This window comes from Platalea leucorodia (assembly GCF_965183815.1).
Source record: "Platalea leucorodia genome assembly, chromosome: 22".
In the NCBI taxonomy this organism is placed as follows: Eukaryota; Metazoa; Chordata; class Aves; order Pelecaniformes; family Threskiornithidae; genus Platalea; species Platalea leucorodia.
The window spans coordinates 2,471,669-2,498,601 of NC_138844.1; the positions used below are offsets into that span (position 1 = coordinate 2,471,669).

Sequence of the window (26,933 nt, forward strand, 5' to 3'; positions counted from 1 at the left end):
CCCTCTCGCTCCTCTTTTCCCCCAGAGAAGTGTCCTAGCTTATTTAACTTCTCCATGTTGGGAGATTGTTCTGTGCTTCTGGTTGTCCTTGCAGTCTTTACCAGCAATAAAACATTGAAGATCGGGAAATGACCTGTATTTTATATCTTCAGCAAGAAAAACTCTTACCTTGAATTTTCATGGGACGAGAGAAGGTTCCTGCCTTCTTCTAATGGCAGCAACCTTGTTCTGGTGATTGCAAACTTCTCTGCTTCCTTAACACAGGAGCTTTGGCAGTTCTCCTCATCTGCTCCTATAAACTTATCTCCCTTCCCCCAGCACCTCCCTTCCCTGCTCAGCACCAGAGGCAGGAAATTCTGGAGCATGGCAGCAGGATGGAGCGATAGGATGCCCTGTGTCAGGGCAGCGGGGCGCTGCCAACGGGGCGCTGCTGTGGGCACCAAACGGACCTAGCGGCTCCTTAGGACAAGGGTGGCAAAGAGCCTTCGTGAGGCTTTCGGGCTGAACCGCAGCGGCTCAGGCTCGGCCTCGAAGGAAGATGGGTGCAGGAGTCCGACATCGCTGCAGCCGTTGCTGAGCAGCAGAACGAGCTGCAGGAGAAGCCCAGACCAGCTCTGGCAGGGCTCTGCAGCCCGCGCGCCGTCTGTGCGTGCCTGAGCCTCACCTGCGCGACTTGCTTATAACCACTCTGCCTTTGATAATGGTTACGTTTATTATTGGACACGATCCTATTAGTACAATCTAATTAATCTCCGGGTGGGACCCTTCTCTCTTCCCTAGCTCGTGCAATATTGTTTCTATTAAGCAGGGCGATAGAATGAATACTGTTCAGCTGACTCATGTGAAAAGAGAAAATAGCATTTAGTAAATTAAGCAGCTCTTCCCACTCGCCGTTTATATGCTCTGTAATGTGATCTGTTAGAATGGGGAGGCTTTGATTTAAAACCGTTTGCCTCCAACCTTCTGTGGGACCTGAATTTACTTGAACTGGGAAAACGCAGATCACAGATTGTGTGTGCAAGTGCCCGGTGGGTGCTGCGTGTGGATATTAGCCACTGTCATAGCTGTGCTCTGCAAGGCGATGACCCCTTTCAAAAGCAATCAGGAATAGTATCATTAAAGCTCGCTGCAGATTGGAGCGTTTATTCAAACTGCAGTGCCTCCGAGGACCCCGTGGCAGAACTGCACGCCGCTTCTGCGCTGCACTAGCGACTTAAATATTTAATAACCTTTCCCGTTTGAGATCCTTTAAAGCTGTGCAGGAAGGTTCATGCCTGTGTGAATTTCTAGCTAGGTTTTGTTTTATTCTTTTCAGTTTGGATGCCTGGAGGGCAGCTTGTGCTAGGGCAGCATGAAATATTGATCACGAAGCAGTTCAGGCTAGTGCGAAGGAGGCGTGGTGGGAGGAGGTGAGCTGTGTTACAGCAAGCATGAAATGGTTTTCCAAGGTTTAGTTAGTTGCAGAACTGCTCAAAAATACACCACTGGTGTTTTAATTTAGACGAGCCCGGTTTGTTTGCTGAATTCCGAGCATTTGTTTGCTTGCTCATATGTTTAGATTGTATGCTGTGTGCGTTTTCTTCCACATTCGCAGAGATTGCGGCATCTAGGTCAAATCTAGATTATCCCTTTTTCCATGGAAGAACTACAGGCGAGAGGCGATCCCGGCATTCTGGGTCCGCCCTGTCTGGTTTGCTGGTTTGCCCTGTGCTCTGCAGGGCCCATTTGATTGTTTTCCTTTCTTTCTTCCTTGTTTTTGTTTTTCCAAGGGAAATTCTGAGCTTGGAAGGAGACTGCTGTCTGCAGACGAGCCTGTAATACATAGATAGATATACAGGATTTTCTGCTAAGGTGATGGACTCGGTCTGTGTTAGGTTGCTTTAATCTTAGAAACTTTGCTAGAAGCTCACCGAGGTTTTTAGGCTGATTCTAAAGGCATGTCCAGATCTCCTTTTCCATTCATATGATGTTTAAGTTATTAAATTTTAATCAAAAGACATGTGAATTAAACATACGTCAGAAAAGATTTCAGTAATTCCCGTAAGATAAGACATGGCTGGTGGTTTGGGTGAATGCTCTGCTTCTTTTTGTGCAAGTCCCAGTTTCAGAAGCTGCCAAAGCAGCTGCTGTGCTGGGAGGAGGGGGACCACGGATGGGGTCACCGAGCACCCAGAGCAGGGTGGATCTCTCTTGGTCTGGAGCTTTTCATGGTCCCAGTGGTCATTTCCACCTCTCTGGCCATAACTGAAGGAGTAAAAGGGACTGCGGTAAAGGAAACAGCAAGGAGCTCTCTTCACTGGAAGCAACTGTAGAAATATATGTGCTTTCTAATGTTCAAGAGTTTTGACTGAATTTCTTGTGTTGTTCAGACTTTGTTTTCCAACCTTTTCCTTTCTCTCTATCCATCCTCCTAGCCCTTTACTCATAATTTCACTCGCGCTCTTAATTTTTTTTCACCTGACCTTTAGGAGGACAAAGCGTAGAGGAGAAGGCAGAAGTATTGAAAGAGATGGGGAGAGACCATGGGTGGGGAGTGGATGGGGGAAATGTTGCTTCTTTGTTTTCTTTTTTTTAAAAAGCCTAGAAACTCCCTTTTCTTTCCCTTCTCGACATAACCATAGTTACAGGTCTCTGCTCTTGAGTCCTTAATTTGCTCGTGGTCCCCTTCCCTGCGTACACGCGTTGTGGAGCCAACACATGCTGCTGGTTATTCCCCTTCCTGTGCCCTGCCCTGCCTTGTCTCCCTGGGCAGCCCTTCTCGTAGAGGACAATCTATGCCGTAGCGTGTCCTGCACGATGTCTCTTGCTCTTGCTTGGTTACTAGGCACTGCACTAATTGATGACAAAATCGATTGCTTTGGAGTCTGCTCTTCGGTGTGTCCCTTTGAAAACTGTCATCAAACAAGGTTTTCTGCGAGCCTGGCTTCCTATGGGTTTGTCCTACGCTGCTGACACCCCGCGATGACGACAATCGGTTTTCTTCTTGTGACCCATCACTGCCAGTACTCTCCAGCCTTCCTCATCATACCCTCCGCTCCTTCCCTTGTGTCCTGCACACACCTCCACCTTCTCATCCCCCTGAAATACTGCCAGATCCTCCCGGTATCCTCTCCCTGCTTGGCTTGGCACGCAGTCTCGTGTGGCTGTGCCTGGCTAGGAGCTTCGCGTGCGCTGGTTGGGATTTGGAGATCAAGGCAGGCAGATGGCTCTTGAGCTCATTCTGAAGCGTTTCCAGCAATGTCACTCTAATTTGAGGCGCTCTCTATGCTGCTGTTGAATTTTCCTGAAAGATGTATGGACTTGCCTCTTTGATTCTTCTGTTCCTCCGTCAGATTTGGTTGAAGCTGGCTAGAGATTGAGAAGATATCAGGGCAATCTCAAGAGGTCAGATGGGGACAGGGTTGTCTTTAGTCTCATTTCTATGAGAAGCCAGCTTAACCAGAAGTGAAAGCCACAGAAAGGTGGCAAAGGAAGGATCATTTTATTCTTGCCCGTAGGAGGAATGATACGGGGCACTGCGATTCTCAGGCTTGTTCACCCTGTCCTTGCAAGATTTGCTAAATGCAAGTGCTGAAGCGACCAGCTTGCTGGCGTGTAGCTTGGGTTTAAGTTCAAGCTGAAAGCTGCTTGCTGGTTGTCGAGTTTCAGAAAGGAGATGCATGTGAGCTGTTGAATCCTTTCTGAACTAGGTACGAAAATGACTTGGACAGTATCTTGCGTGCAGAGGGCCTAAAGAAGGAAGGAGAATCCCGGTTGCACAGGTCGTCTTTCTGTTGAGTTTTGGTATGCTGGTCTCCCGTATTTGGCCATGGCTCTACCATGGCCCTCCAGCATGTAACTGAAAAGGAGCTTTTGCAAGATGAGAATCTGTTAAATGCCGTGGTAAACTTAGCTCTGGCAATTTGATTTTTTTATTTCGTTTTACAGTGCTTAATGTTCTTGAGTTATGAACTGGAGGTGGGGGGAAGAATTGGAAAGGTACGTTGGGAGAGGTGGTGCTTGCCAGTAGTCAAGTCTGAGAAAGGTGTGTGCTGGTGGGAAGCGCTCCAGCATCCTCGTTTGTCTTGTCTCTGGTTCTGACCCATTGCTCACAGCTACACAACACAGAGTACACAAAGCGGCTGCCGAACGAGGAGTTGTTGCTTTGACAGCCTCCTCCTCTTTGTAGGTTTGAAGGGTCCATGTTTCTGGAAGAGGCTGCTAGGCCATCAGGCAGTCAGCTTGCCTCAGCAGTTCAACATTACTGATGGACTGCTTTGAGCAGCACTGAGCCCTGGGGTTGAAAAGAAAAATGCCGAGCCAGAAAAACAATTAATTTAAAGAATATTTGTACCCCGTTCCCTGGGAGAAGTTTGTTCCTATCTTTGGCTTTCCCCTCACGGCTGGGAGGAGCTGCCGTTGTGGCTATTAGGAAGGTCCTTACTAGGAGTGAGGTTATCCAGTTATGACAACTTGATTTGAGGACATGCTTTTCATTAATAGTTTACTGCTTGCCTTAGCCAAGGGGCATGCCTCGGCTGGATAATTGGATTTGGAAGGCTAGTGTTTGTAGCAAGTGTGACACTTCTTGCTGCGAAGCCAATTTCTGCAGCGATGCAGCTGATACAACATCGGGGCAATCTGTTACAGCGCCTTTGTTCCACGGATGTCTGACTGGTGTAAAAAATAACCACAGCAAGAGACTTTCCTCAAGAGCGTGCCTACTTCAAGCACAAGGAAGCAAAATCAAGACCTTGTTCTGTATCTAAAAACAATTCAAAATCTTTTTGGGAAAAACCGACAGAAGGGGAGCGCTACAAAGTCTTGAGCAGCTTACACAAATTTACCGTGCATGTTCTTTTCTTGAGATCCTTTATAACGTTCAGAAGGCTGTTTAGCTGCGGCCTGGAACCCTTTGTTTCTCATTTCTATTCTTATTAAATTCAAAAATGAGAAGTTAGCATGGGGTTTTACCCAGTTTATCTTGCTTACTGTCCATACATTCCTTGCAGATACATTTTGTGACACTCAGTCTATGTTTAAATGTCTCAAGCAATCCAAGTCCTCTTCACTTCTCTTTATAAAAGGGCACAAATTACTTCAGTACTCTTTAGATGCTCAATTATTTTATCCTAGTTGCTGATTCTGTCAAATTCATACAGTTTCTGAATCTGATATGCCCTCAGACATGGAAATGCTAGGTTTAAATCAGCCTTACACACTTTGGGTGAAATCCAGGTCCTGTGCAAGTCGGTTTTAGCTTGTGGCTTCAGGAGACCCCGAGCTTCTCCGGAGCCCTGATGCCCTTTCTATAGCGATGTTCTTGTATCTCTTTGTGATATGCAGGTTATGTAGAACTAAAACTACAATTATAACTGAGTGCGCTAAAAGTGACTACTAAGAACAGCATATGTGATGCAGAGGATGCTGCTTTCCCTCAATCTGTCTAATGATTTCAAAGAATAAATAAGGGAAGTGTTATATATGATTTTATATGCATGCAGCGTTGAGATTTTCAGTACCAGTCCGCTGTTCACCGGTTAACGGGCGCTTTCTCTTCCCGCCAGCTTTGCTCGTCAGGTCAGTACAGCAGCGCGGATTTTCTGCCGTGGTTGCAGGGACTGCTTCTTGTGCTTCTCGCTCTTACCTTTCCCTTCGCTGTCCCGTCTCATGCCTCGCTTCCCCAGCTCCTCCTTGCGTTCTCCAAAACAGTCTCTAGGAGGGTGGCTCCTGGCAGGGCCTGGGGTCTGGCGAGGAGCCCGTTGCCTTCGGTCACCTTGCGTGTTGGGTTGTTCCCCTGGTTCTTCGCTGTGCTTCGTTTTCCTACGCTTTGCTGTCCAGCATCATTTCCCTCCTCCTCTTCCTACCAACAACGTACAGCGTACGAGTGAGCTGGGCTCCAGCTGCTTCTCAGCCGTACGGGACTTAGCTGCAGTTTGGTCTTCACCATGCTGCATGATCCACAGAAAGGGGTAGGGTGTAGGGTGATTTCATGCTGTTTCGAGGACCGGTTTCTATCTTGGAAGCAAGTGTTGGAGGTTGTAGGCTTACAGTCAGTTTGACATGCTAAAATACAAGTTGAGGGATGGATTGGCTCAGCCTTACTGTGAGATCTTTGGGCAGCATTGCACAGGGCCTTGACTCTCTTCTGGCGTGCTAGAACACAGATGTGCTTTATGGAGCATCAAATGCACCAGTGAAGTGGTGGGTGCTCAAGCAACTGCCCAGGCTCTGCCAGAGCGACGTGGATCATGTCTGTCGTGAACGGGAGATATCCCATGCAAGGACGGTGAGGCCAAAGGAGAATGAGGAGGGGTTACTCTGACAGAGGTTGAAAGAAGAGAGTCCTCTGCTTTTGAGGGGTTTGGGACCCAAAAATCTCTATTTCCTCTTTGAATGTTGAATTTATAGAGAAGAGCAGCCCCTCCCATCTGCTCTACTGCTTGCTACAGATAGTTTTTTTTGGCCACATATCAGGATTATCAGTAAAGCTGTCAAGAGAACCTTTGACATCAGCTTCATAAAGCGAGTATCATGTTGGAAATTGCCTCAGGTAATTAATTAATTCTTCTGTAAATAGAAGGCTTGATATGCATCAACGGTGCTATGGGATGTTTCTCAAGAGGGAAATAAACTCTCCAGCAGGGCCCATAGTGAGCAGTGAAGAACTCTTTGTATGCAGGAGACTCATTATCCTTCCAGTTTAATTCTACAAGGAAACAAAAATACAATCTTCATCTTGGTGGATTATATTAGAGGGAAAGTACAGCCGTTGACGAATCCCTCGGGGACGCGCGCGTCAGCTTGAGAGCGCTCAGGTGAATAGGCATTGCTCTGGTTCCAGGACAGAATCAGCACGGCCACCCAGCCTGGCCGAGCGCTGCCGTGCCTCGTCGCGCAGCGGGTCTTCGCGCTAGGCGCTGGTAGCACTGTGCCGTCACGTCGGCACTGCAGGCGGTATTACCACGCTCAGTCCCAGAGTGCCTCTTCGCACGGGCTGTCAGAAGGAGAAGTCCAGAACATGGCGTGTCTCCCGCCTGCGGTGCTGGCGGAGCTGGCCTCCCGTCCGGCAAGTTGGGAGGGTATCATTTGTATGGCATATTTACTTGCTTTTCAGCACATGGCCTGAATAGATATTCCCCAAACTATTTTCAAAGCAATCTTTTTTTAATCAGTGTTAAAATTGGTAAAACTGGTAAACATAGTGGTTTTCTTCAGTGATGTTTTAATTGTATTTGATTGGCACAGAGAAGTCACTTCCTTTAAAGTAAAACTAATATTTTTATGGATTTGAGCAATATAGAAGGAGTACAGGAAAAAAATATCCTGCTTTTTATTGCTAAAACTGTCTCTTCCACTGACTTTTAGGTTTGGAGGGGCACTTTGGCTCGCCTTCGCTACAAGAGGACAAAGGCTGCCCTCACGATACTCAAGTATTACCGCCGCTACAAAGTGAAGGCCTACATCCATGAGGTTGCCCGGCGCTTTCACAACGTGAGGCTAATGAAGGATTATGGCAAGCACATCCAATGGCCCACTCCACCGAAAGTGCTGCACCGATTTGAAGAGGCACTCCAGACCATTTACCATAGGTACAAAGAAAACCTCTTGTCTTCTCAGTCTAACCTAGAAGAGTGAACAGCTACTGCTTGTTCCATAAAAGTTGGAAAAACGACTGAAGAACATGAACTGGACATCATAGGTGAAGATGTTCGTGCCTTTTGGTACCCTTGTTCAGGCAAATAATTATTCTGTTTCAAAGAGCTAGTCAGGACGGACGTTGTATTTCCTTCCTTGGCCCCTTTCTGGTTGGTTTCAAAAGAAAAGAGCAGCTGCTGTTAGACTGGGGGGAGCGACTTTTTCCATTTCGTTCACTTTTCTGCAATAGAATAAGCAATGCTCTGCCATCTACCCATATTCTGTGTGCAGAAGAGGTATTTTATACCTTTATTACAACCTCCTAATATCTAAAAGCTAGTGACTTTTTCTCTGGTAAGTTGTAGACAAAGAAGTTACAATTCCAATTTGAAAAATGGCTGCACAAGGAAATGTTGGCTGGATAGGGCCTCTAGAGATCTCCAGTCCGGCCATCTGCTTGAAGGGGGATTACCACCAGCACTAGATCAAGTCAGCCTTGGTTTTTTCCCCAGCTGTCTCTTGAAAGCCATCCACAACCTATCTGGGTAGAGAGTCCTGCTTTCTGAATAAGCTCAATTATCATAACTACAAAATTTTGGTTGCCAAAAGACTTTTCATAGCATTAATCTTGGAGACCTGGTGTTGCTGCTGAAGGCTGGAGTGTGGTGTGCAGTACTGGATGGGCTGCCCTGCCCTGCTTCATGTTACAGTTGGTTAGGTTTCAGTTGTAGGGCCAAATTTAGCTGTTAAAGGAGAATGATATTGTAAATGAGCCAAAAAAAGGGCTTGCAAAAACGTTATTGCAAACAGATGTGCCAGTAGTTGGCTTCTGGGAACGGGACGGGGAGTATACCAGCCAAACCTGTTAGGAGTCAGAGATGATATGTGACTTTAAAATGATAACTGACGTTTCCAGCTTTATGAATGCAGTGGAAGGACTTCTTTTTCCCCTGCCATTTATAGTCTAGGGGTGTCCTTGTCGTGCTGATCTGGCAGAATTAGTCCTCATAGTGCGTGGTACAGAGCGTGGAACTGATTCAGGTGTTTTGCGGCAGGTGGAGAGCAGGTGAACTCATCCGGAGCGTCCCACCAGAAGTCCTCCCGCAGCTGAGGGCCAAGGTGGCTGCCATGGAAGTGCTGAAGGGTCACAGAGCTGATATTGGCCTACAAAGAGCGTGGGAGGGGAATTACATCGCACTGGTGAGTACGAGGGAAGTGATCACTGCGAGGGCTGGGGCTTAGGATGCTGAAAGGGTGGAAATTTGAAAAAGTGACTGATGGTTTCTGGGGGGGGGGGGAGTGCTTTGAAATTTCCTCTGTAAATGGGTTTATACAGTTTCAGTGTCTTTGACTTCTACTGCACTAGGAGTGATTTTTCTGAATACTAGGCCTAGCTTAAGCATGGCAAGCAGCATTAAAAGATAATGAGTAGTGCCATCGGCTGGCTCTTCAAATGGCCAAAGCTAGGACAAAAGTCGATGTAAAACTAAAATTCTAGATATAATGGGATGTTAAGAAATAGCATAAAATGAAAAAGAACAAAGAAATTCTCTCTAGGCAAGTTGCATTGCTTCCTTTTACTCTGTCCTTCCTTTAAGCATTTTGTTTTGTTAAGGCTTTTTTTTCAGAAAGCATTTAAAACTCCAGATGCTCTGCCGCTCTTCAACGAGGCAGAGACTGGAGGAAGCCTTCGGATGAGGTGGTGCCGCTGCCGTCCTCTCTGGCCCGCCGTGACGCAATGCAATTACTTTCTTCAGTAAGCAAGAAGAGTTATCTGCCTGTCTTTGCTCTTTCAGAAACCAGATAACCCTCAGACCACGGGCTCTTTCATCCCCGTTGCCAATGAGCTGAAACGGAAAGACAAGTACATGAACGTTCTCTTCTCCTGTCACGTCCGCAAGGTAACCGGCGTGTGCGTGCTCTGCAGACCCACGGGCTGCGGGGGGAAACCTCTTGCGGTCGAGGTGAAATCTTGGGAAGCCGAGGGCGAGGAGAGAATCCGGGAGAGGCTTTAACAGAGGGCGGTTCAAAGCCGTCCTGTCTCAGTATCGGTGATTTTTTGACGGATACGTAACTCAAGCTATCGCACCAAAGGGTGCTTGGTTTGAGTGGCTTCTGTGGCCTCTTCGTGTTGGAGGCGTGAATGAATTGACTGGATTCTGTGTAACTGGTTTGGGTCTGACTTTTTTCATAGTAGAATGGTTTTTTTGTTAAATTGGTTGGAAGGTTTAAAAAACGAATTAGAAAAATGTGCTTGCATAATTTTTTATGGGTAGTTCATAATGATCTAAATGATGCTGGTTTTAAATGTCTGTCAGGAGAGGATATTTTGAATTTTACAAAGCCAACAGATAAAACCAATTTCAATGGCAGGCCGGGGCTGCTGATGTTCAAGTGTTTTTAAGAAGCTGTATATTCTTTTTATTTCTAAAAATGTGCTATTGCAGTCGGTCTCCGCTTGCCAGAAGTGGAACATGTGCATGATTGTTGTTTATGATTCTGCAAATATTATATTTAACAGTAACAAAAAAAATTCATTTTGCAGCATAAAATCTCACTTTATAACAAAACTTCTTTGCTAGTGGTAGTGAGTTATATTATTTATTCAACAGTGATTTGTGTATATAAAAATAGAAATCTCTTCTTGCTTTCCAAACAAAAGTATTTCAGTGGAGTATTCTGTTGCTTTTAACATGTTCTCTTTGAGAGCATGGTTTGCTGGTTGAATGAGTGGTTTGAGTGAATATTGCTTTATATTGTTAGGATTAAAGGAGGATCGGGTGATTCTGGATCCAAACCTCCTCTTCACAATCTTGCAGCAGTTTGGCTGGAATCTCCGTTAGGGACAAGGAGAAAGAGGAGAATTTCCCCCTGGCTTTTTTCACTTTAGGCTGAAAACAAAATAATTCCTCCTCTAATTCATTTAATGAACCAGTTCCAAATTGTCGCTGTTTCTAGCTAAACTGGATTAATTGTAAAAATACAATATTCAGTTCTTAAAGATGTGATTATAGGAATTGTTGTTTTGAATGGGAATGACGGTGAGAGGAGTCACTCGGGGTGCGGAGGGTGCATATTGTGTGTATACCCGTGTAGGAGTTTCATTTGCTCGCTGTGACGCAACTTTTAAGCTTTGAAGTCCTTGTGTTCCTCTCGCTTGCTCCCGATTCAGCTTTGAAGGACAATCTCCTGTGCAAGCACGGGGGAAAGCAGATTTCGGAAACACAGATCCATACCTTACCCGGTTCAGCGACTGCAAGCGCAGAGCTCCTTCCTTTAGGCAAGTGTCTGAGCCGTCCTTTTTTGTTTATGGTGTACGAAGAAATCCTTGGGCGTACGAGCAGGCCTTGTTTCTGTACATCCTGGTACTGTGTTTACTTGCTGGAAAAATCCATTTTCTGCTGGGGTTTGTTGCATTGGTGTCCCAGCACTTCAGTGCTAAGAGCAGTCTGGAGATGGAGGAGGGGTTACCTATCCGAACGAGGATTTCTTCCTGAGCCTGGAAGGTTACTGTCAGTGCTTTCAGCTTTAGCTTACCCTGGGTGCTTAAAAAAGGCAGCTCAGCTGAAATCGGAAAATACTGCAGAGCCTGCGAGGTTATAGACTTGCAGTCTTGTGGTTTTGAAATGACCTTGTAACTTTTTTGATCTTTTTAAAGGTTAAATTGTTGGTCGCTTTCTTCTATCGGAGAGGTCAGGCTTAGTCCTCCGCTTGCCTGCTTAGTTAGGGATACCTTTGCGTGGCTTTTGAAGTCACCAGTCACGGAAGCACACACGAGCGTGGCAGTGGAATATGTACGTGCAGAGAGAGCGGGGCTGAGACGAGCGACCTGCGGCTGCCCACGGAGGAATGCGCCCAAAGCCACGGCGATGGGTCAGCTGGCGCGGGGGGGCTGCTACTCACCCACAACCCGGCTGCGCCCGAGTCTTTGAGGGCGTTAATGCTGTTTCTGGTCTTCATTCTTAAGGATCTGTGTTAGAAAAAATATAGCTAAATTTAGTGAAAACGCAGCATCTCCTTTAGGAAAACGATGGTCTTAAGCAAATTGGAGCACCTCTCCTCCGACAAATGGATAAAATCATTTCAGCATTGCTGTTGAGGACGAGACTGCAACTTTGTAGGATCTTTAATGATGTGTGTAAGCCTGGCGATTTCAGTACACCTCCATGTTTAAACTCAAAAGCAAACGACCCCTTTCAAGTCCATGCTTGGATGTGGTATCTTTTTGAGTGAACCGTTTGTCTTCCTTCTTGTATGGAGAAGAAACATCCAGGCAAGCCTAAGGTGAGCAAAGGAGAGAAGACAAACAATCCTGAACTTTGAAAGCTAACGAGACAAAGATTTGACATTTCAAGATTTACCGTTTCGCTTTCCAACCAATGCACTCCTTCAGGTAATCTGTTACGCCTTAAATTTGGACATCGGATTTGCAGACTAAGCAATAGTGAAAACTGTTGTGGAGCCTGTAAGCAGCTCCCTGTTTTGACTGCAAGAACGGTCTTTACCCTGAAAACAGCATTAGCCGCCTTTTACTCTTCACATAAAACAATTTATATCCTAAGCTGTCTTTTAAAAAGAAAGGTGTTTCTCTTCTCAAAAATGCAAGCTATAGCATCCTGCCTCTTACCCAAAAAGTAACAGCGGCCTGAGCGTCAGCCTTCAGTGCTATGCGGTGGGGGGAATTTCTTCTGATTGCTACCTTCTTCCCTTTTCTTTAAAAAAAAATAAATAAATCTTAAAGTGTCTTCCTATTAGCCCTTCTTTAACTCCCCCATGTCATACCAAATGTTATTTGCACAAGCGTGGCACTTGGCATTAGCACATGCAGGCTCTCGTGGCGGTCAGAGCATTTGAAACGAAGCGACTTTCACCGCAGGGAGGTTTGTCAAATTTCTGCTGCTAAACCTGGTTTGTGGTGGGTTTGCAAATTTGTTTCTCAGCTGAAATTTGGTTCACGTGAAGCTTTAGCAGGGGACTGAAGAGTGAGTTGTAGAAATGAAAATGTAATTAATTATCAGGTGATTTCTTTGCTTCCCTTATATAGCGCTCCTTATCAAAGCATCAGTCCACAGAATAAGGTTGCTCAACTTCGTTCGTGGTATATTTTCATGATTCAGCTTATTTGAGGATTCTTGAGCAAAAAATACGCTGTTAGGGCTGGTGCCGTAGGCAGAAAGGTGGTACTGGTAAGGAGAGCGTGCTTTGGTGAGCTGGGGTGAATGTTTTACTTCTGGAGCGGCGTCGGGCTGCCTTTGCGGCGTTCAGTAAGGTACCGAATCATCACGCCGCGTGTGACGTAGTTCTTGACTGGCAACAGCAATGTTAGGTGTCTGCTCTTTAAAATTTTCAGATGATTGCAGTCTAATACACTTCTTCCCTTGGAAAGAAAAGAAATAAGAAGGATAAGTACCGGGCAACTTGAATAGACACAAGCTAAGCCTGGAGTTCGTGTATTTTAAAAAGTTTATGTGTAGAATATATCTTATGACCTGGAAGATATTTGCTAACCGTTAAATTCTTTGAGACAGGTTTTTTTTAGCTGATGATTGACATCGTTCTAGTGAAGTAATAGCGGCTCTCACCAGCCAGGGAGCTGCTCTTGAAGTATTGATAACTGCTGGTAAAGTTTTCTTTAGCTTGAGTGCGTGGGGTCTTAATTTCAACAGCTTGAGATGAATAATAACGGGTGAATCTGTTTGGACCGAAGCTTTTATAGATCTTTTTGTGGAAGGTCTCTGAAGAAACTTTGAATTCTCGCTGACGGGAGGTGCACGTGCTTGCTTTCTCGCAGTAGGTATGGGTAGAAGCAGGTCATTTCTGCCTATGGGAAAATACATCTTTTCTGAGCATTGTGGGGCTCTTCATTTTTTCAAAGGGAAGTTTCAAGTTTTTTGCCTTGGGAGAAAACTTCACGCATACCACCAGGTTTTGTTGTATCACCTAGGAAACAACAGTTGCTTTTTTTCCTTTTTTTTTTTTTTTAGAATAAGGCTTTCCTTCGCACTTTCTACCTTGTCATTTGTGGCACCAGGCTCCCTTGCGAGGACCATCTCTTCCAAAGGCTGGTGCCCCGCGGTGTCTAGAGGCCCCTGGCAGAGACCTGAAAAGCTCATTTGAAGGTTGTTCTGCTATAGGCTAGACTTTCATTTTTCCCCATAAGCTAGTCCAGAAGCTAAATTAAGACTGATTCACATTTGGATCAACAAAGATATAAATAAAAAGTGCCCAGAAGGTGCAGAGAACACAATGCTAGGAAGGGCTGTTCTCCGGGAGGGTATAAGCTGTATCTGAGAACATAAGGCCTGTCTCTACTCCTACAAAATCAAAAGAACAGTGGCATTTGCAACAGTGCTGGCATTTGCCTGGTTCTCTTCTGTGCGTGCTTCCCAATGTGACAGTTTACTTCTAAAAACACAGCATGTATTATTTACATAAATATGCCATAGATGCATGAGACACCTGAAGCAAAGCGATTGCTTGGAAAGAGCTGAAAAGGACGAGTTCCAGGGCAGCGAGAATTTGCTTCTCACATAAGATAAGCTGCTGGACTTCCCCTTCAGTACGTCTCTTTAGCTGCTCAGCTGAATTTGTTGTTCAGTGTGAACGCTAAAACCAGTGGGTAACCACAAGGAAGAAGTGGAGTTTAAAACACGCTTGTAGACCTCCTACAATATTATATTGCCTTGCGAAAGCTGGGCGCGCTTCCCGTCCCTGCTCTCGGGGCGGCGGCTGCGGGACCTTCTGCGGTGGGGTGGCTCTGGCCGCGCGGCTCGGGGAGCTCCGCTCCCTTTGCCACCGTGGGCTCCGCGCTGGAGGTGGGCACGGACCGCGGGGAGGACGTTGAGACGGCAGCAGCGAGCAGGATCGTGGCAGCGAACAGGTGGTGTTGTCAGACTCTTTAAAAAAAATTACAATAAATCAAGAAGACGTGTTTGGGAACCGTGGCCACGCAGCATCAGGTCTGGGGTCTGTGTGGGGCAGGTGACAGCCCAGCAGACTGCAGAAGCCTTTGCTTGAGCTCCCAGGACATGGAGCGTGGTTTGCTGTAAGCTGCACGGCCAAATTACGGTTTGAGGAGCCTGTGCTCCTCTGCTCAAACAGCTCAACGCGAGGCACCAGGCACTCCTAACCTACTTTCTCTGGGCCATTCAGTGTTTCAGAGCCTTTTTTTTTTTTTTTTTCCCATTCATCTGCTTCCTAAAATAATCCCAGTTACTCAGCATCTCGTCCTGTGAGATTTTCCAGGCCCTCGATCATTTTCTTTACGTTCTCTGAACCATTACAGTCTCCACGTTCGCCGTCCCAGTGCTTCGCACTATGCCATGGGAGACCGTGGCACCCAGGACGTTATTCCCCATGCCAGTCTTTACCGCATGCTAATGCCTTGCTTGTTTTCAGCTGCCTCGCCTGTTTGTGCCAAGATCTATCCAGAGCTGTCTAAAATCATCTTCAGTTACTTTTTCTGAGTTGGTGCTGTTAATTTAAAGCTGTCACAGAGCTCTCCAATTTGCATTTTTTTGCCTTTATCTGCTCTGAACTTTGCCACTCTGCTGCCTGTTGACTGAGAATATTGAAGTTCTCCCGTTGTCTCCTGGCTTCACCTAGGAAAATCCTATTTATGTCCATACGCCTCATCATGTCTCGCCCTTGTCTGCCCTCCTCAGTTGATTAATAAATATCTCCGTGACTGTGATACACCGATGACTCCGGTTTTGCCTTAATGAAAAATACTTTCTACTTTGTGTCCTACTTTCTCACTTGTTTTTGACAAAACTTTGCATCTTGCCTGGTGGCTGTTTAGTACCCAGCCTCTTGGGGCACCTGAAAGTCTAGATGGCATCAGATGTCCTCCTTTGGGGTGGTATTTCTTGGACAAATTAATTGTAATGCTAGCGAGACGCGTGTTTCTCTGGGAAAACCCCACTTGCTGGAGCCTAACGTTACCAGCAGCCTAGAGGAATATTTGTGATGAATTGCGGTGGGATGGGGGGAAATTAAAATGATCTGTGTTTAGAAAGGCGATATGAATAAGGGCATGATCCCAGGGTATAAAACACTTCTCCAGAGAAAATATAATTTTGTCTCCTGCCGTTACGTGATCCTCCCACTTCGGTTTTTGTAAGCAATCACACTAATTCCATAAGGTGTGGAATAGTGATTTATTGTCTACAGTCTTCCTGGATCTTGCCCGATCAGATGTTACCGTGAAGGTACAACATTTAGTAGCTTGTATCCTTTGAATGAGTACATTTTTAATAAACAGTTGCATATTTTTACAATAATTTTCCAGACAATAATTTTCCAGAGGTGCTTGTGTGGCATTTGACAGCAGTTTTGGTGATTTAATTTGTCAGGTACTGGAAGGATGCTGTTGCTGGAAATCTCTTTGGTGGCCAAAAATAGACATTAATTCAGAATGCCAGAATACCTAGAATTAAGAGAAATTATGTGACTCTATATGCGCTGTCCGTGGCTTGCTGCCGGGCCGTGTCTGTTACTTCACATCGTTGGCTGGTGCTTAATTAACCTGCGCTCCCGTCGCTACGTGGAAACTGGGTGCATGAAGCGCAACACAATACTGGGCTGCGGGGCTGCGCGCTTGGCTGTTCTCGACTGCGCTTGCCGAGGGCTTCCCATATTGCCATCTTCCAACAGTTCATTTTTACCTTATGAGAGCTGTTACGTGAAATTGGTATTTTTTAAAAAAAAAAAAAAAAGTTTTAGGGTTGATCCATACAAAAAACATAAGTACACTACAAGACAGAGCTTATTTTCCCCGTACACTGAGTGCCTGGTTATGCAAACAAGGTGGATAGTATTTTGAGTTCAAATTGAAGTGAACCAACTTCTTGAGCGTGCCTAAGATTACTGCGTGAGGGTTGGGACATACATATACAGATAATCTCTGCTGCTGTTGACTGCCAGGGAGATTACAGGTGATAATATAGTGGTTTGCCTCAGCAGGCAACTAATGGTTCTTCACTGAATTATGGCATGTATTTGTAATTGGTCTTAAATTTACAACTGTAGAGCCCAGTGACAACATTAAGATATTAATGTTTCCCAGTGGCGACACTGAGCTGTGTTTGCTGAACTACTAGAAACTGTCAGAATATTTCAGATCCCGTGAAGTCTCTTTTCTTGGTCGCGTAGGGGCTGATGAAATCCCGAATGGTTTAGGTGGGAAGGGAGCCCTGGAGGTCTGCGGTCCCACCTCCTGCTCTGAGCAGGGCTAGCCGCAGAGCTGGGGAGGTTGCTCGGACCCCCAGTCAGCTGAGGTTCGAAATTCCCGGCGGATGAGGCTTACACGGCCTCGCTGAGCCCCGTCCCAGGGCTGCCACCCGCCGGGGCAGATTTTTTCCCCTTACGTCCAGTTGGACTTTCTGCTCCTGCATCCTCTGCCCGTTGCCTCTTCTCCTTTTGCTGTACTTCGAGAAGTTTAGCTCCATCTCTGTACCCTACCTTTGTCAGAGGATACAGTCATTTGGAGATTAAAACACCTTTGCCTCTTTTTGGAAGCCGTATTAAAGTTGTTTGAAGTGCAGTGTGATTTTCTTAGTAGTAAGGACCTCACAGGAGTGGAGTAGGAGTCAGGAGACCGGAGTCCGGATTCAGAATAACCTGAGAACGGTACAAGCATTTAACAAAAACCAAACCAAACCAATCTCGCTCCGTGGTCAGTTAACCTCAGAGGTGCACAGATGCCTCTGGGTGCTTTCTTGTTTGGTCTAGAAGTTTGCTGGATGCTGTAGCTCTGCTCAGCGTGTTCCCAGGATAGCCCCAGACGGCGTAGCTGAGCAGCGAGCTCCTGTTCAAAGCATTTCTTTTGAGGAGCTTGAGCCCACCAGTGATCTTTAGACGACCTTGCCTTGAATACCATGTCCTTAACAGAACACAAAGTCAAGTTAAAATATGGGTTGAGTGATGAAAAATAGAAGAATCTATAGAAGGATCTGCTGCACTCCCAGTACAGGTCTGGCACAGCTGAACTGGTCTCATAGCTTGCTGCCACGGAGCAGAGCCGTCCTGTGCCTTCCCCTGTTTCTCACTACCCGGAGCCTCACCTTCTTCCCCTTGCCCCAGCTCTGATGCTCGTTGTGCCCTTCCCTCGCCAAGGGCAGGTTTTGCTCAGGCTAGGGAATTGAGAGCACTGATGGGCACCAGAGCTGCCTCGGGCATGGGGTCGGACCTCCTGGAAGGGGCGACAGGACGCTGTTCTCGGTGGCAGTGAGCCTTTAGACCAGACGGGTTGTGTTCTTGCTCTCTCTCTCTTGCTTAGGAATGGCGAGGGGGTGTTCAATACTGCCTGCCGCCTGAGGGCACCCAGCTTGGGTCTTCTGCGTGCCAAGAGACAACCTTGCCCTCCTCCCACCAGCTGGTTGCCCAGGTCCCAGCGTACAGGCTTGGCTCTCCCGGGCTCCGTCGGGCCCATGCAGTCTCTTTTTCCTTCTTGCAGAATGGCACAACTTCAGCAAAAGCGGTGGAGCGTGCCCGTACTCGGCTGACACATCCCCTAATGGGCAGGGGAAGGGTGGGTGTCCAGGTTTTCCACTTCTTGGGCAAGTTGCTGAGCTACGTCCAGGGCACAGATGTTTTAAAAGAGGGAAATGGGACCCGCTCCAATTTAGGATGGGCCAAAGCATCTGCTGTCAAATGCCTGAGGTCTGGACTGTCACAGATGCTGGTGGCACCTCATTTGGCTCTGCGGGGCAGGTATTCTGCCCCGTGCTTTAGGGGTGACGAAGACACGTACATAAGGTAGGAACAACAGCCATCTGCCTTGGGCTCGGTGTCTGCCAGTGGAGAGGGGCGTGGGTTGGGTGTTGCTAGAGGAAAGCATCTCGCCTTTCTTTGATTGAGGCCGTGGACTTTCCCAGCTTGCCCCAGCCCTGCTGGATAACTCTGCTTCTCTGAGACTCTGCATTTCTCTGTTTCTAAAATGGGATTACGGGGTCCATCTTCCCTTTTCACTCTTTCAAGATCTGCGGAGAAAACCTGTCTAAGAGCTATGTGAGTTTTGCCTGTTTGCTATGTGAGTTTTGCATATTTACTGCTGCAAAGTTTTATTCTGCATGTTCTTGCGGTGATTAGTGGGACTGAAAATTTGCTTCTTTACAGGTCAATCGCTTTAATAAGGTGGAGGACAGAGCAATCTTCATTACTGATCGACACCTTTATAAGATGGACCCCATGAAGCAGTACAAAGTGATGAAGACCATCCCCCTCTATAATGTAAGTACAAGGCAGGGGAATCTCATCTTGGGCTGTCTTAGTCATGGGCAGTGCATCTGCTGTTTAGCTCCGTTTTCGTATCCATACAATGGAAAAAGACCTTGGTTTACAATTTTTAATATATTTAATGTCCTTAAAACAGTTGTAGTACAGTTATCTACAACAGTGATGCATCACGTTAGCTTTTAATTTCAGTGCATAAAATAAAAGCTAAAAACCAAACCGCTTATCACGCTCTCTTCTGCTCCTTCTTCTATTTTGTTTTTTATTTGCTGTGCGCCGCAAGATCTTGGCCCCGTAAGGGGGTTAGCATTTCACAGCAGCTGATGACACAATTTCTGTGTCTCTGGGGGTTTGTTTGATCCCTCGTGTCATGTTTGAATTTTTTTTTATATGTGTTCCTGTTTAATGTAAATCTTATCAAAGCTAAATTCGGAATTTATAGCGAGGTATCTGGCCTTTGGGGTAGCGGAGTTTAGCTGCCAGTGACAAAGCAGCAGATTATCGCTGGTAGGAAGGAGGATGGGGGGAAAACCTCGTTTTAGCTCTTCAGCATCCTGGAGTGTGGATTCAACTGCTTGTTTGTTTTCCTCAGCCTGAGGTAACAGCGCTACGGTTATCTTACACCTCCAGAACCTGGCTGGGTTGCTTGGAAATGTCGTACGCAAATTTGTTGGGTCGTTTGCATCTGGAGAAATAACATATCTGGCAGCCCCATATTGCTAAAACAGCAGAGATGGGATTACGGTGGCGGTAAAATCTAATCTGCAAATGTGGAGCGAACGATTAGCTCAGACTGCAGCCGTAACGTCGGTTGTATAGCTCCTCTGCTAACCTCCTTGCTGGCCATCCACCGAAGCTGCGCCCCGACCGCCCGCCGCAGCGTGCGTGGGGCAACGCGCTCGCCTGCCTCGGTTGCTTGCCCTGCTGAGAACGTTTGCTGTAGCAAAGCGGCGTCTCCGTGGCGGTGCCTCTTCTTCTGAAAAGGCGTTACTGCCAGGGAGTTAGCAGCTGCAGGTCGTTTTCCTCAGCTGATGTTCTCTTCTACTGACATTCCCTCTTAATTGTGCAAAATGAAATTGTCAGCAGATTCGCTGCTAAATGGCTGACTCCTGCTTGTGCAAACCGGCTTGTTCAAATACACAGAGACTCTAAGCAGAGTGTTTTTCCTAGACGGGCGGGTTTTTGTGAAGTATCAAGGTGAACTCAGGCAGACGAGGGGGGATTTTGTCTATCACAATTTCTTATTATTAGTTTTCTGCACTCTTACCTTATACAAAATGGCTAGGCCACTTCAATTCACTTACTACATTAGTAAGTACAGGTAAATCTGTATTTATCACAGCTTTAGAAAAGCGTCTGCTTTACCTGTGTGTCTGATGGGTTTAAAGGTGGAGCTTCTCCATTCAGGTCACAGCGTGAGACCAGGTCAGTGTGGTGGTAGCCTGAACGTTTTCCTCTGAAACCCTTAATGCCTTGTGAATTAAAGGAGGCGAACAAGTCGGGTGCAATTTGTAGGTTGCCTATAGAATACCTGTTACTTAGAAATGTTAGCAATTATTGTTTTTACACAAAACACGGATGTCTAAAATAGAGCATCCATTCATACAGAGTGCTGTAGCGCAGGCTGTATGTTGGCTGTCCGCTTTGCGTTCCCTCTGGCAGCAAAACAGTTTGTGGTCTATGCATATAGGTCTCTTGCCCTTAGAATATGTAAATTTCTGTAGATACAAATCAGTTTTATTTGTAGATCTGCGATTATTCCCGTTAGCAACGTACCACAAGGCTTCTTGACTGAACAGTTGGCTTGACCTGAGCACCTGTGAAGTGGTCCTGGAATACTTCGCAGAGGAAGAAGGGGTCCAAAAGAGCCTTCGCTGACTCATACGGGGTCAGAATCATATTCCCGAGTGGAAATGGGATGGAAGCTATCTTCAGTAAATGCTGTAGTGATAAATTTCTGCTCTGTTGGCTACAGCCTCTCCTTTTACCTGCTTTTCCTGCACCGTGGTGCTGGGGAACAGTAGAAAATCTCTGTGTACCCACCGGGATTGCATGGCGGTGCCAGGGCACGCTCGCTGATCCTCTTGATTTACTGCTGACCCCTCTCCGCGCCGCAGGAGGAGGGGAGACGAGGAGAGGGTTTGGAAATGTATTTGGTTCATACCCAGCACGGGAAATATTTGTATTTCTTTTTGCCAGGATTTCTTAAATTGAACTCTGGCAAATGGCTGATGCTGGGATGCAGTTGTTTTTTCCTTTTCGTAGTTACGTTTTATATTTTGTTACTTAGCGATTTGAATACGCGTTGTCGCTCACCTCGTGAGCTGCCTTGCACGCTCACGCTCGGTTTTCCGCATGCCTGATCCCTTCTTGTGTGGAAGCCCTGTTACAGCGCACAGGGAGGCGGCGTGAGTGCCGGTTAGCGATACAGAGATTCCTGTCCTTTCGGGGAACGAACAAGTGTTTGAACCGATAGGAAGATTTGTGGGAAGCAAATAGATAATAATTACACCAGTCGTGATGTATATCGGTGTATCGAGCCTGTCCTGCTAGAAAGATGCGCATTCACTGGGGAAGACGGATTGCCCTTCCGATGCGTAAAGGTGAACGCAGCGGAAATTCGCCGGCCGGTTAGCCGTGCTGCTCGCTAGCAGCGTCTCGAAAGCACCCTGTCAACACGGCAGCATCCTTAGGGATGGGGTTTCCATGGAAATCTCGTTGGAGGCAGTCAGCTGATGTCTGTTACCACCATAAACTTGTTTGCAGCTGAAGAAATCACACTACAGTTCCCTATCTCCTTTAACTGTGTTTACATGTAAATGGTTGAAGCCTGGCCCGTAGCGCTTGCCTGCTCGGGTCCCGGGCTCGGCAGTCTGTCCTGTCCCAGGAATCCGTAATTCCGTGCAAACGAGGACAAAGCAATAACTTTCCTCTCAACCCTGACTGTTTCACTGGCTTGAGATGATCCTTTGGGGGATTTTCTGTGTGCAGGCGTTCTGGCAGTTGCCTCAGAAGTACCGATATACAATTATCTTTTTGTTCTTACCTGGAGAGAAAATAAACTGATAATGGCAGCAAGGAATTAAAAGGCGACTGAGCAGCAGAAAGGATCTTGCAACTCCCTTTCCCAGTACAGTGGTGAACACAATAAAGGATGTTCTGTGGATGCTGAGAATCTTCTCCTGATCTTCAAGCAGAGCTAATAATATTAGTGTTTGTAAATCCTGAGATAAGCACCTTCTCTAAAATTATTTCTTTTGTGTTATATTTATTTGTTCATAGTCTTATGGGGAGGGGTGAAATAGGAAAATTTTGAAAGGCTCTTGGGCTTCTAACATGGTTCTGTTGAATAATTAATGTTTAAATAGGCTTTTCAAATCCAGATATTTCAACTTGTTCATCTTTCACACTCGGTGCACATTTAAAACCTTGATGGCAGTAGTCCCTGTGGTGCTATTGTGCTCTCAGGATGTTATTTAAGCATGCAAATTAATTTTAAGGGACGCTATAAACCCCGGCAGCTGTTAATGTCTGTGCATGAAGTGTGGCTTGTTTTTAAAGTATTTCACAACCTCAAAACAGCGTGAACGGCAGAGAATAAACTCCACCTGTGTTGGGTGTATGCAACTGGTAGCAGGAGGTCTCTGCTCGGTGTTTAAAATATCAGCAGTTGCAGTGGCGCAGGCAGGCTGTGGTACTGTGATAATGAGCCGACAAAATATGAGTGATTCTAAACCGGTGTAGTGTTTTATCCAGAAAACGGGGCATAGACCGCACTGCTGTATGTTGGCCGCGGCGTGCGTTTCTGGGACGCTGCTGCTGTCAGGGATGTGGTAGACATCCAGGGCTGGAACAGGTTTCTTGGAAGTAATGCGTTGTGACTGCTGAACCAAAGACGCGGATCCAGGCTGTTTCTGAACCTGATTCATGCTTCTGAAGGGAGTGAGTAGTCTCCAGCTCCATTTGTGCTAATACCCTTCCCGACACAGGCCGTGGGGTTACGCAGACGGCTTTTTTCTTTAAGAAGGGAATTATGAGACTTTCATTTCCACAAAATGGTGTATCGGTGCCTCGCACTTTTAGGAGAACGTGGCTTCTCTCTGGGAATCTCTGGATGACTCAAAGGAGCCGTGTGGTCCTTTGGTGGACGGGGCAGGACTGCTGCATTCGCTCTCTGTACTCATTCTTTTGCCTTTCTCTTTTTTTTTTAATTTTATTTTTTAGCACTGGTTTGTTAAATGTACTTGCCTCTTGATGTTTCTTTTGCCATCCTTATATTTTGTTTCCCCAGCACAGATTCATTTTTTGCTTTTTCTAGTATTAATCTGAATAGCCTGTGTACCCAGATTGCCACTCCTAAAAATATCCTGCTTCTGCTTTGTGAGACGATGAGGACAAAGCTTTTAATGTGCCAAGCAGCAGTTACTTAACAGACAAAAAAACCCAAAACCCAACACCTTTCTATTTTGTCAGGACAGCAAGACCTTAATCCATGCCTAAATACTGGAATCATCATGGCTTTGCGGGGTTTGCAACTTATATTATTCATCAAGATGTTTAGGCTTTCAGTAAAAAACATCATTCTTACGTTATCTGCCTATCCTTGCGTTCCCAGCGCTGCGTATGTGAATTTGAAGATGGTTGTTGGCCAGACTCAGGATTACTGTTGGATTCCTTTGAAAAGGAAAAAAAAGCAGGCTGGTGGCTCTGCCGCTGAGCGATGTGGTGTCAGCCAGCGTGAGGCTCCGGGGCCAGCACGCTTCGGCTGTTGGCCATCGGGCCGGTGCGCTCTTCGGTGGGTGGTGGTACCGGACAGGCAGAAGGGCACTGCAGTAACAGGGGCTCTGCTGCTTCTGGCGAGGGTTGCTCAGGGTGAACCCAGGTAAAATTTCCTCGCACCTTTGAGACTGTTAACTTCAAAAAAACCCCTCTTGTTTCACCTTGACGTTTTCAGCCTGCGGGAGGACCTGCACGCTGCCATCGCCCTGAGCTCTCTGGTAGAGGCAGACGTTGAGAGGGAGCGTGGCATCCTGGAGAGGACAGAACTAGCCTGGCGAGTAGCAAAGATATATCAACGTGCGTAACGTTGTTCTTGCTTTCTCTTCACAGTTGATAGGATTGAGTGTCTCCAATGGAAAGGACCAGCTCGTGGTCTTCCACACGAAAGACAGCAAGGATCTCATTGTCTGTCTCTTCAGTAAAGAGCCCTCTAACGACAGCAGGATTGGAGAGCTGGTGGGAGTCCTGGCCAACCACTTCAAGAGGTCAGTGATGGGGATGGATTTTGTTGAAAACTCAGTCAAGCGTGCCAAATCAGAAGCTTCCCCTGAAGTCATTTTGATGCCAGTCTTGAGCTTTATCTGTGTTACTTCACCATATCACTTGGATACCAGAGCAACATTTTTTTCCTTGTGTTTTTGGGACATGGCGTTTAGCTACAACACTTTGCTTGCCCCTTTTACCTTCCCTGTGTGTGTGTTAGAGCATGGGTGTTTGGGGACAGATATCACCGAAGATGCATTTTGAGTGCGTCGCAATGTCTCCTGACCGCTTCTTACAGTCAAACTCTTAATGTGTAAAATTAAGATATAGCTCTTCCTTTCCCCAGTTGCTCCTTCTGCCTCCGGTATCAGTCGATGATTTATTGCTTGAGTTGTAAAATGTCATCTCTGTTTCCTGAAAATTCTCTCTCTTGTAAATCAATGTGCAAAAGCTGTTTTATCGGTGGACTCAACACTTAAGTGGTTATCTTGCATTGAGCTTCTTGTTTTGTAGCTGAACTAGCAATAATCACCTTGATACCAGAGAGCAAGTTTGGGACTGTCCAGACAAGCATCACAGCAGTGACTGCATTGCAGGCAAGCACGTAAAAGTCACTCTGTGGAGAAATGGTGTGTGGAGTGAACAGACCTTCAGAGCTCTTCCCTTACTCCTCCAGAACCAATTCTCATGAGGACTGATGTTCAGCATCACATGGATCGTTGGCTTTTGCCATTCACAATATCATGCTCCATTTATGACCCATAAAGAGGGGTCTTTATGGGTAAATATTCATACAGACCTACAAGTGGCAGGACAATGAGGGTGGGTTTAGGTTACATTAGGTCCCTGGGTAATTTTTTTCATGAATTCAGGAGGAGCATGCCGGTTTAGCCACTTCTCACCACTGCTGGAGGTAGGTGCTGAGTTCATTTGAAATTAAATCTCAGTATCGGCATAACTTGTTTGGGGAAATTCAATGCTGAAAAGCAACAGAAAACATTCCCTGGTTTTGCTTTTACCTGAATGTAGTTTAATTTCAAAGATAGCTACTCTTGAAGGCTCAGGAGATATGGGTATTGTACAGCAACACACTTCGTTTCGGGCAGCCTGTGAAGCAGCTGGAGTTCTTTCATGTCTGGCGTGTTTTGAACACAGGTGACATCTTCTTCAGGCAGCTGATGCTCCTCAGTGCCTTAACAAGTCTGTAACGTTGGGAAGAGCTGTGAAACGGTTGATTACGCTCCAGAGTCTGTGTGTTCAGCGTTCAGACTGCCCTGGTTTGCTGTTCCTGTTGCTCGGACGTTACTCCGAAGTACCCAGCCTTTTTGTCACGGATCCGGTATAGCTCAGTCTGAGGCACATGTTTTTCATTTTAAAGAAAGTCTATTGTGTGGCCGTCAGTCTGAAATACTGCACCTTTCATACAAGGGTATAAACTATTGATTTTCAATTTCTTATACTGATTTAACAATGACATTTTTATCTTTAAAAAGAATTAGTTTTTATCTAATCACTGTAGTAGAATGACAGTTCAATACTTTTATATGCTGTTTAATCTTCACTTAACGCAATATTAGCATTTTTTTACTGCTTCAGATGACAGCTCTCAGCACAACGGGTTAAATGGGAGAGCTGGTCTAAAAGCCTCTTTTTCTCCGGCATCTCATAAAAGTTACTGGTTTAACGGTAATGTACAGGAACAGCTCACGTTTAATTTTCCAAATATCCAAATGTCACGGTTTCCCTCTTCAAAGCAATATCTGTAAATCAAAATTAAGGAAATATTATTGTTTTCATCCACTTTCCATTTTCTAAAAGGAAAAAAATCCTGTCAGTGAATGGGATTAGCTGACCCCTTGCTTGAGAGGCACTTTGGGAATTCCTCATTAAATGGGATTAGCTGAAAGTCGCCGTGTGCCTGATGGCAAGTGTCAGGTTTCTCTGTCCTGCCTGTCCCAAGGTGGTTGCTGTGAAAAGAAAGTGGATCCAGCAGTAAAATCTTGAGCCTTGAAAGTTCAATCGCCGGGTGACCCCGTAATGGGACTTCAGAGCTCTGCTCCGCCTGGGACCTGGGGAGCGGCTTCCTTGGGTTACGGCGGGGGCTCACGTCAGGTCCTAACTAATTGCCAGCCATCTTGATACCAGTCCTAAAACCCCTGTTAAGAGGTTTTAGCAAGGGTAAGGTTGCACAGCTGCCCTTGGTTACGTGTAGCATAGTAGGTAATGGTATTGTGTAATAAAATCGTGTAAAATTCTATGCCATTCTGTGTTAGCGCGTAGGAAAGATGAGGAGGAGGCTGGCGGGGACATCCATGCTGAGGATACCTAAACCTTCTCATTCGGATGCTTTGTTGCAGGTTTTATTATTTTTCCAAACCGGAAACTTCAATGCTGACACATCTTGCATTGGGAATTTTGGAAATTTTCAGCAAGAAATAGTTTAGACATTTTAGAAAAAGTTTTGAGCTAATGTCTTTAGATGCTGTATTCTGGCAGCTGCTTTTGGAGAAGTTACACTGGTCCTCTTCCCAGGCGCAAAGGCTTCGATTTTGGGAACGTATCGCTTGAGTTCACATCTTTTCCCTTCGCCAATGAAAATCTGTCTGAAACTGTGTCTTTTCAAAATTATTCCTAGTAGGAGTTTTCTTACTTTCAGATTGTGGTCACAAATTAGTATTTATATAGCATAAAACTAACGTGATGCTTCTATGAGCTATAAAATTTTGGAGTAGCAGCTCTGCTGGTTAAGATAGTGAATTGAATATAGTCGAGTTAACGGGTGTTTGAGTCATATTTCTAATATATCAGCTAGATTATAT

General features: G+C 46.0%; 1 protein-coding gene across 1 annotated transcript in view; it reads left to right on the plus strand.

The window, feature by feature from the left end:
• MYO1D (myosin ID) overlaps nt 1-26,933 on the plus strand; it is a 159,783-nt gene that overhangs the window by 75,858 nt on the left and 56,992 nt on the right. The window contains exons 17-21 of the mRNA XM_082332086.1: nt 7,348-7,571; nt 8,673-8,817; nt 9,414-9,518; nt 18,736-18,849; nt 23,962-24,116. Coding sequence (XP_082188212.1) covers nt 7,348-7,571; nt 8,673-8,817; nt 9,414-9,518; nt 18,736-18,849; nt 23,962-24,116 — 743 coding nt within the window. The remainder of the gene's footprint in view (nt 1-7,347; nt 7,572-8,672; nt 8,818-9,413; nt 9,519-18,735; nt 18,850-23,961; nt 24,117-26,933) is intronic.